The 9,857-nt window shown below is 51.1% G+C and overlaps 1 protein-coding gene across 5 annotated transcripts in view; it reads right to left on the bottom strand.

The window, feature by feature from the left end:
• Window positions 1-1,288: 1,288 nt before the first annotated feature.
• Window positions 1,289-9,857, bottom strand: part of DYNC2I1 (dynein 2 intermediate chain 1) — a 57,358-nt gene continuing 48,789 nt past the window's right edge. For all 5 annotated transcript variants that reach the window (XM_042976751.1, XM_042976756.1, XM_042976762.1 and 2 more), the window contains 5 exons: window positions 9,767-9,827; window positions 6,531-6,630; window positions 6,232-6,363; window positions 4,215-4,438; window positions 1,289-1,648 (listed from right to left, as the gene is read on the bottom strand). In XM_042976751.1, coding sequence (XP_042832685.1) covers window positions 1,474-1,648; window positions 4,215-4,438; window positions 6,232-6,363; window positions 6,531-6,630; window positions 9,767-9,827 — 692 coding nt within the window. In that variant the 3' untranslated portion in view covers window positions 1,289-1,473. The remainder of the gene's footprint in view (window positions 1,649-4,214; window positions 4,439-6,231; window positions 6,364-6,530; window positions 6,631-9,766; window positions 9,828-9,857) is intronic.

The following is a 9,857-nucleotide window of genomic DNA, read 5'->3' as shown; positions in this document are numbered from 1 at the left end:
GAGAAGCAGCCTTCCGGGGGGATGGGAAGGGGCAGACACAGTCTTGCGTCCAACCACAGCCTCCAATGGGAGGCACTCGATCCCTAGGTGTCATGGTGCTTTTCGGCAGCGTCCAACAATCTCACACCTAGAAGTTCCTCATCAGTGGGGCAGTGCTTTGTCCTTTCTGTGTCTTCCTGAGCCTCTACTGGAACTTAGAAGAGCTGGTATGACTGCTAACCTCATGCCATCTTATTCTGGAGGTCGCTGGAGGTTACTGGTTATTGCTGGAGGAGTAGCTAGACTCCTCTCAGTTCCAGTTTAGGTCAAATTTCACAAATCAGGATTTGCGGATGGGGACGGGTAGACGAGGGGACAGGGGGATGAGCCTGTTTCCAGAATTAAAATCTCCATATCCAGCCATGAAACATGGCATTCTGGGAGGACCCCGCTCTGCATTAGCGAGAGCTCCCTGCCATCTCTCGACCACCGGGCCTCCCTTCCTCCCTTCCTCCACCTTTGGCTGAGCGCCGACCGGCAGTACAGGGCAGGCACGCAGCTCTGGGAGATGATGGTGAGCAGACGCACGCGTCTCTGTCCACAGAGCTCCCGGGCCAGCGAAGGAGGCAGAGCACACCCACCAAACAAGCCAGACACGCACACGTTTACACACAGGTGACAAATGACTATCCCAGGGCTTCGGGTGACACGGGCAGGTGGCCTCCCGGAACCCCTCCCTGTGGACGATGCTCCAGCTCTGCAGTGAGACTTTCCCGTGGCTGGCTAGGCAGAAGTCACGTGTGGCCAGAGGGACTGAACCCCGGCCTGGGCCCTCGCTGCCCATCCACACCCGTCACGGGGCCCGGTAACAGTGGCCGTTGGCAAAGGCCGTCCTCGGCTTTCCCAGATCTCAGCCCAGATTTCTCCCGCCTTTATATCCCTGTTATAACGGAGTGCCACGTTCAAGAGAGAATTTATTTACTTGTGTTATTTTTATACAGAGACATTTTAAACACTAAAGCATAATGCAGAATGTGTCAAATAATGCCAACGAAGCCCAAGGAGGTTTTAAGAAAACGTGACTGGTAGACGTGATTTCAATAAAGGCGCTCCTTCTAACTTACACCCTGTGTATGTCATTTTCTGCACGACTGAGAAAACTGTTCACTAAAATACGTTGCCATGGGGGATTGTTTAAATATAAACGTGCCAATATTTTAAACCTGTTCCAAAAATAAGTGGAAATATACTCAGAGAAGAGCATGATTGCCGTGACTGTTTCCTCTCAAGTTCAGTGTGCACTCAAATGTTTGTTGTTTCCATTCAAAAATAGCGATTTATTTCCCGGGAACGTGAGGTGACATTCTCGTAGAGTAAGTTACATACAGAATACCCGTCCTCTATCTACATCAACGCACATGCCCGCGGACGGAGCTACATCTTTCACGCTCGGTCACCAGGCGGCCTGCGCCCGCCATCTTACCGCGCCCCCTCCTACAGGGCTTCCCGCAAGAGCAGCCGCAGCCTCCCGAGCTCGTCTCCCGCGGGGGCCGCCCACACCCTCTTCAGGAACTGGACGTCCACGCTGCCGGAGGCCCTGGCCAGCACCAGGGCCAGGAAGCCGCCGCTGGCCTTCTCTGCCTCACCCACGACCGTCACGGCCACCAGCCTGAAAGCGAGAGGCACATACCGTGTGACTGTGAGTCTCCCAAAGCATCTATCCTCCAAGGGAGGAGTAAAAAGGAAGGGAAATTCTAAAAATTTCAGTCATAGTCACAAGAAAGAACAGTTAGACCAGAAATAAACGTATAAAATTCTGGGGAAAGCACTTAGAAAACATATTTCTGTGTTTGCGAGGATCACTGATCAGGAAGCACTGCCTTGGGACACCTGAGTACCCAGGCCAGGTCAATGTCCTGGGCGCCAGACCACCCAGACAGCTTGGTCCTCCTGGAGACCGGGGGCGCCAGCGGGCTTTCGGGTGCCCAGCGAGAGACCTGGAGCCGGCCCAGCAGCCCTGACCTCGCCTCCCGTCCCGTCACCACCGGCTTCTCTGACGGGGACCTGTCTCTAACCTCTCCCCTCACAGTCTGCTGATAACAACGTGCATCCCAGGCCTACTCAAGTCCACCCAGACCCCAGTTCCCACGAGGCACCTGGACACTGTCTCTGCCCATCTTCCTCTTATCCTTTGACACCTGGCTGAGTGGTGTCACCTCCAGGGGCCTCCCCGACCCCTGACTAGATGGTCTGACTGTGCCTAATTTGGTCAGGGTCCCCAGCATCCTGGGAATGCCTCTGTCACGCTTTCGTCCCAGCTTTACTCAGCAAGAGAGCCGAGACCGTCCCACCTCACACCTACCTCGATGCTCCCGCCCCTCCCGTCTCCTCGTAATGACCAGGGCCACCAGCACCAGCACACCCGGGGGCCACGTTCAGTGGGATCCACGACTGGCACAGGATGGGAGCAGTGAGCCCCTCGAGGTGGGTGCCGGCGGCCGCAGGTAGCACCCATTGTGGCCCCAAGGGTCTGCTGCCCACTAATCCTCTGTAAACTTGTCCCCACACCCCGACAGAGACCTGACTGAGCCTCTGTGGGGCGGGCCAGTCTACACCTGCCTGCAGGCCGCGCTCTGGAGAAGCTTGGGGCAGGTGAGCGAGCCATGAAAACCCGCAGCGGTCACTTAGCGCTCCTTGGTACTTCAACGCTGGCGTGCGACCACCAGCGCAAAATACAGGGGACACTTAACTGCCACAAACTTGGAAACAAGAGCAGGACAAACACGAAGGCACGCGCCACGGGCACCGCTGAACCGGACCCGCATGACAACCACCCAGGTAGATGCGGGAGCACCAGTCAGCACGGTCACTGTCCAGGGAAAACGCTCTTCGGGTTTGTGAGGCGGTTTAAGGGTTTACACGGTTATTTTCTTCTTGTTCTGTTCTCTACACCAAAGAGACGCTGAGCCCTTTCTGTGAATACCACTCCTCTAACTAAACGCTGCTGCCAACCAGGGACAGGACGGGCCTCGGGAAGGACACTCCACCCTCTCCGAAGCCTCTCTCCCGCTCCGCCTCAGCAGCTCCCTGGCTCTGCGCAGGCCCACTCGCTGCCCTCTCCTGAGACCCCGGCGCTCTGGCTGGCCCCCGCCGTCCCCGGCCCCGAGACCCCCAGCCCCCCCCTCCTCACCGGTTGTGGGAGCTGCGAGTTGACTTCAGTGTGTTTACTGCCCACCTCGCCCCAAGTCAGGAGGCGAGCCCACCAGCTGGTTCACCACTGCCCCCTGGTGCTGGCAGTGCTGCTAGGCGCACAGTAGGTGCTCGTAAGCACTTGTTGCACTACGTGAGTGTGTGTGCGTGCTACGTGTTTATGTGTGGATCACAGTCTGGATTTTAATGATGTCTTTGCTTAGCAATTAGAATAACGTAAGTGTACCTAGTACTTGAACTAAGTAAATGAGGTTCTTAATTTTTTCAGGTCTCAGTGGTGCGCCCCAACGTTCGGTCAAACCGTGTCCCGGTTTTGATCACTGCTTGTTCCCCCCTCTCCTCTACAAAAGGACGTGGGATGCGGCCGAGCAGCCCTGCCCTCCCCCGGTCATTGGCAGCCTTCATTTCATAGCAGGAGAGTTTACTGAGGAGAAAAATAAAATCTCAAGAAAGAAAACAGGTGTAGAGACAAAGCAGAGTCTTTCACAGTGATCACTTGATACATTCTCAACTTTAGATCAAACGCAACAACAACGGATCGTGACCGGGCTTGTTTTCATGTTAATCAGAGCAGAGACAGGCAGGGGCTGGTCTGACTGTGACCTTAGTCCATGGCAGCAACTGACACCGATGTGAACTTACGTCAATTATTGATTCCCATGTGGTAACCCTTCTCCGAAACTAGAAGGTAGACGCTATGTGGCTCAGACGTGTACTGAATTTATAAGACCAATAATTTATAAGGAGCTCACAAAAAGTTTGTTTTATTTAGACAATGATATCATGGGAAAATAGTATAGTGTGAATTCTTTAATCCACAGACTATTCTGGACGAAACATGAAATAACACATTTTAAAGTGGCTCTCAAAATATCACTTAAAGATGTAAATATAAAAACTATTTAAACATAAATAGCCACATTTTAAAGCTCAGCAACCTTACGCATAAATTAAGTACGAAAGACCAGCAAGGATGCTTCCGAAAACAACTACCTGTGAGGGCACAGCGGTTTCATCAGACTTACTTGTCCGGAGAGATCAGCTGTTTGGCCACAGGACCCAAATCGCTTTCCAGGAGGTCCCAAATATAAATGCAGGAAGTGTCATCCTGGGCCAGAAACACGGCAGGTCTGGTCAAGGACCAGCGCAGGCCCGTGATGGCGTGGCCATCGGTGCCACCGTCCCACTGCAGGAGAGGGCGCTCGCTGGTCAGCTGATGCAGCCTGATGCTTCCGTCTGAACAGCCAGCCTGGGGACAGGGAAGGACACTGCCCATCACGGTCCTTTTTTCTTGTTCCCTCAACCTCAGCAGCGAGGGACGCTCAGAGCATTAGCTCTGTCCTCGTAAACTACACAGGTGAGCATCCACCCTGGAGACCCTGATACACCTTGAACCCTTCCCCTTCCCCAAACGGCTAATGATGAATTCAGTGAACATATAAACCAGTGTTTATCTTTAACAAAGTTGAACATTGCTAATTCGCCCACAGGCCATTAGACTGGCTCCAGAGAAATAAAGAACCGCCTTTTTAAAAAAAGTACATAAATTTGAAACAATAAGTGATATATTCTCCTTGGATTGAAGTTTTTATAAAATGAAACTTGGCTGATTTAGTAAAAAAACAAATTTTAAGCTTAGGAAGAGAAGCTTAATTCCTTTCTACTCAATATATTTAACCCTTCACATCCTTCCTCAAAAAGAGCAGAGGCACGAGTTAGCAACCACAAAATGTTCTGTGCACCCTAGGGTTGAGCACATAAACATACAACACGGGTCAGAGGAGCCAGGTCCCCCACTGTCGGGGGGTAGAGGGAGCCCTGAGTCACCCTGGCTTTAAAGATGAGGGACAAGCAAGTGTTTATGATAAGCAGACAAAGATCCGAGCGTGTAGCGATGTTGTGTCCTGTCCAAGGAGAGCTTCTTCCTGCCCAGATTCTGGTTTGTAGGTATTTTTCTCCTGACTGGAGCCAGGACCTCTTGGAAAAAAGGCTGATTCTGAGTTTGCTGTACCAGGAAGCAAAGAACGGCTCACAGAATGATGTCAGAAAACACAAAACCAGCCTGAGGCACATCCCTAGGACAGTCTGAGCCGCGGAATCAATAAGGCAGTACAGTGAGGGATGTAACCCAATGAAGAGAGTGAACAGCCACGTGTCCACACGCACGTAATAAATACACACAAGCACACCTGAGCAGGAGACAAGGGAAAGGCCTAGAAAATCACCATCTGCCAGTCGCCCCAATAGCAGATGCAGGCAAGCCTCGCCGAGGGATGCCAGGGCCAGCGGGGAGATCGGAGGGGCCGTACGTGGGGTGCTGACGTAGTGTCCCTTTATCTCCCCACAGATACTCGGTAACCACACAGGGAAAGTGGTGGGCTCCCTCCCACCGCGGAGGGAGCCGGGAGACACAGGTCAGAGCAACACTGAATCTAATCGTGAGGAAACGTCACACAGACTCAAACTGAGGAGAATTCCAAGACTTCAAAAGTGTCAAGGGCAGGAGAGACTGAGGAACCGTCCCCAAACCGAATGAGATTCGCAACCTGGGTGTTGTTTTGCTTACACAGCAGGACATTATCGGGATGGCCGTGGAACGTGGAAGAGCCTTGTCCATCAGAAGACAGGACTGCGCCAGTGCTAGCTTCCTGACGGTCAGGACTGGACTGCGGCTGCAGGAGGATGACCCTGTTCTTCAGAAACCCACACCGCACTACTTAGGGATGAAGCACCATCTGTGCAACTTCCTCTCAAACAGAGAAGTGCGTACACCCACACACAACTGGGAGAGAGAGGGTGGAGCCGCGGAGGGAAACGTGTGATTGGTGGGCAGCTTCTTATAACTTTTCTGTAAGCCCCAAACTATGTGAAGATAAAGACTTTTAAGATCCATTCAACAGCCATGTGGAATGAGCCGCTCTGATGGCACGGAGGGGACCTTCTCCCACGCAGCCCACTGGTACCAGAGTGACATTCCCCGAGGTCACCGCCAGCGCTTTGCCACCCAAACGGAAGTGGTACTTTAACAACTGACTTTCTTACCAAGAATATTGGTTCTCCAAATGGCGAAAAATCCATCACATTCACTCTGACTGGTCTCATCCCACATTGCTGGGGTTTGTACAATTTGGGAGATACTCTCAAGTCCTGTCTGGTGCCATGACTTATAAGACCCTGGTGATAAGAAGACCAATGGTGACTAAAGTGGATTAGGTACGAGGCTGGATAAAGCGGTTATTCTTGAAACAATTAAAACAGCATCGCAATCAAAGCAAACAATACGCTAACAGGCAGCCAGGAAAGGAGAATGAGTTACAGATAAGATTTAAACTATTACTTACCATGTCTGTGCCAACAATGAAGTGACCAGGATCTGAAGGAAGAAACTTCACACTGAGGGTTTGTGCGGCCCCCCAGAACTCATAGCCTTTATGGGAAAGGCTGGAAAGAAACGGAAAGACGAACAGATGAACTGAGGTGGCAGGGATGATGCCACTTAACGCATCCAGTCCTCGCCATGCGCCCGCAGAGGAACAGGTGATCCCACGCTTCCTCTGCAATTCTGGACTGCTCTTTCTCCGTTTCTTCGTGTGTTCCCTAGGCGCTAGACAACTTCTCCAGCTCTGGTCCCTCGTTCGCTGATTCTTTCTTCAGCTCGGTCTCATCCACCAAACCATTCACTGACTCTTACATTTCAGAGATGATAGTTTCTTTCTAGAAATGTCTTTTAGATTGTACCATCATCTCAAGTTCTTGTTGTGCTAACCCTATTTGTTAGGCCATGGTAGATCTTTTCTCATGCTTACAGTTTTTTAATTTTTCTCTGTGAACTGCATCCTCTGAGAGCCCCGGAAGCCCAGCTTATGGAAGCATCCCCCCTGCAGGGGGACGTGCTGACGACACTGACTCCATCTTGTGCACGTCCTCTCTCGGGGCGACACGTTCTGGGCCCCTTGGAGATGAAGATACGTACCTTAGAAATGACCGCTAAGGCCAGGACTGGGGGAGGCTTGCTTTGGCTACGCACAGATTTGTTAAAGGTGACATAGGGTCTCCCCTTCCTGGTGCACAGATGGCACCAGGAGATCGAATTAAAGGTTAGCTTGCAATTAGGTGCGTACAAACTCTCCGAGATGCAGGCGAACCCCCTGACCTCACCACTATGCCTTTCCGCACATCCCTCACTCTACCTAAGCTGTGGACTCAGGTCTGAACCTCGCAGAGAATAGCTGTGCAGCTCTGGATTGTCCCTGGCTCAATCCTCCCTCTTAGTTAAGCTACCCTGGATAAAATGCTGTGTAAACTCGATGGAGTCGCCTGCTTTGTTTCCTAGTCTCAAAGTGCCTTCTCAGTGTCAGGGGACAGTCCCTCCTCCTCCACCTTCTGGCACCGCCCACCAGGCAGCTGTCCCAGGGCCTTGATGCTGAGCCACTGGTCTGAGACTCTGACGCTGCCTTCTCGGTTGGGGACCCCAGACCAGACCCAGAGCTTGCGGTTCTAGGTCTTCCGTGGTCCCTGGTCTCCCCTGGGCTGGGGTGAGGCCTCCTGAGTTTCTCTCTCACCGAAGGGGCCGTGAGTTCCAGAGTCCTGCACAGGGCTCTCAATTCCAGCTGCCAGCCTCAGGCAAGCCTGATGCGTCACTGGCTTGAGCCCCGCACGGCCAAGAGGCCTACGACAGCCTCACCTGACACCTTGGCCTCCACACCACACAAAATCTTGCACACTTACTCCAAGCTCCATTCCTGTCCTGGCACTGTCCTCTTCTTCTTTGGAAAAACTCTCTTTAGTTTATTGTTAGTTTAACTCTATACAGCGTATGTGTCTGTAACAGGAAAGGACCCATGGCCCCTCCTTCTACCATGTCGCCAGAGTCAGAAGTCAGGACTCTGGCCACTGTCTCCCACACCCACATCCAGGACTGCAAATGTCACCTGTCAGCCAAGGACTCCCAAGTCCGTGCCTCTGACCGAGATCCCTGCGGTGGAGCTGGCTACCTCCTGGTCATCTCCACAAACACCACGAGCCCAGCCCACCCTAGGCGGTGACCAGATCCTGCCCCTTCCTTCATCTGGTGTGTGGTACCCAGCAGCTGAGACAGACACCTGGTGAGAGGCAGTTCCTTGAACCTGTCAGTCACCAGGTTTCTTCAGTTCTACCCCTTTAACAGAAATCAGCCCTTCCGTATGCACAATGGCCACCCTGCTTCACACTCTCATCTTTGTTGTCAACCCTGCGACAGCCTCCTGACAATCTCCCCACCTCCAGTCTCCCTTCCTCTGTCCGATCTCACACTGCTGCCAAGTCGATCGTGCCAGATCACAAATAGGACAGGCTACTTATTCGCTGCCTGAAAATCCCGTACCGGCTCCCTACCTCCTGCAAGAGAACAGTCTCGACCCTTCAGCACAGCAAACAGTCTGAGGCCTGGCCAGGGACTCGTCCCCATCTCCGCATTTCCCCCAGCAGCAACCTACCGGCAGTTTCCTAAACGTGTCTGGTGCTCATGCCTCTGGGCCTCCCGTACACCCTCTCCCTCTGATCGAGCAAGCTCATGGTCATCCTCCCATCTCAGCGGACCCCTCCCCAACTCCTGAGGAGGTTCAGGGAGGGGCCAAGGGCCTGACAAGCCCAGAACCAATCAAGAACCTGGGGTTGGTTCTACAAGGTACCAGGGGACTTTTTTAAATGTAACTGATTCCCTGTAATAACTATACTCAAACCAACTAAAGGCGTTCTGCAATCTCAGAGTGTATACAAATTTATTAACACAACCCAGAGGTGTCTGGCTGATGATGAAGAATCAGGCTAATATAAAAAAATTTTCAAGGGTAAGTCATATGCTGATAGCCTCCAACTGCAGTAATTGACAAGAAAAAAGAGGCCTGGGAGACAAATCAACGTGGAATATAGAAATACCACAAATAATACCTGTCTACTGAATAAGAATTTTTATGTCACATTAAGTTACAGCAGTAAAAGCAGAAATCAAAATTTCTCAAAAAAAATTTCATATTGGTGTTTCTGGTTCCTGAAACTTACCTATTTAACTTCAGAGTTGTATTAAAACTGGATGAAAAATAGTCAAATAGTACCGACTTATAAGATAGAAATTATTATTCTTTTTAAAGATGATTTGTTTTGAGAGAGAGAGAGAGAGAGTTTGGAGGAAGGGTAGAGAGGAAGGGAAAGGGAATCCCAAGCAGGCTCTGCACTGTCAGTGCACAGTCTGACTCAGGGCTTGATCTCATGACCGTGAGATCGTGACCTGGGCCGAAATCAAGACTCAAATGCTTAACCAACTGAGCCACCCAGGCTCCCCTAAGATAGAAATTATTGTAATCAAAGAAAAAAATGTTAGCTCTATACCTGGTAACTGTGTTTATTATACTGACTCATTAATATTAAACTAATTAGCAAATAACTATTTAGCAAAAATACTATGTGAAAAGTTGCATTTTTCAATGCAAACCAGACCATGCATTTACTTTATGTGCAACTCCCTAATGTTATTTCCTTCTGCAGAAGAGGTTTTCGTGAGACAAAGGCAGTGTTCTAACTCAAGGTGACACGGTCTTACCTGTCGCTCAGCTGAATCGTGGCGCTGTGCACCAATTTTATCCTCCCTCCAGGTATTAAACCTAAAAATAGGAAAACCATAAATAAATGTA

This window comes from Panthera tigris, chromosome A2 (genome assembly GCF_018350195.1).
Source record: "Panthera tigris isolate Pti1 chromosome A2, P.tigris_Pti1_mat1.1, whole genome shotgun sequence".
Classification (NCBI taxonomy): Eukaryota; Metazoa; Chordata; class Mammalia; order Carnivora; family Felidae; genus Panthera; species Panthera tigris.
The sequence above is the reverse complement of the archived record's forward strand: the minus strand, read 5'-3'. Positions and strand labels throughout refer to the sequence as shown.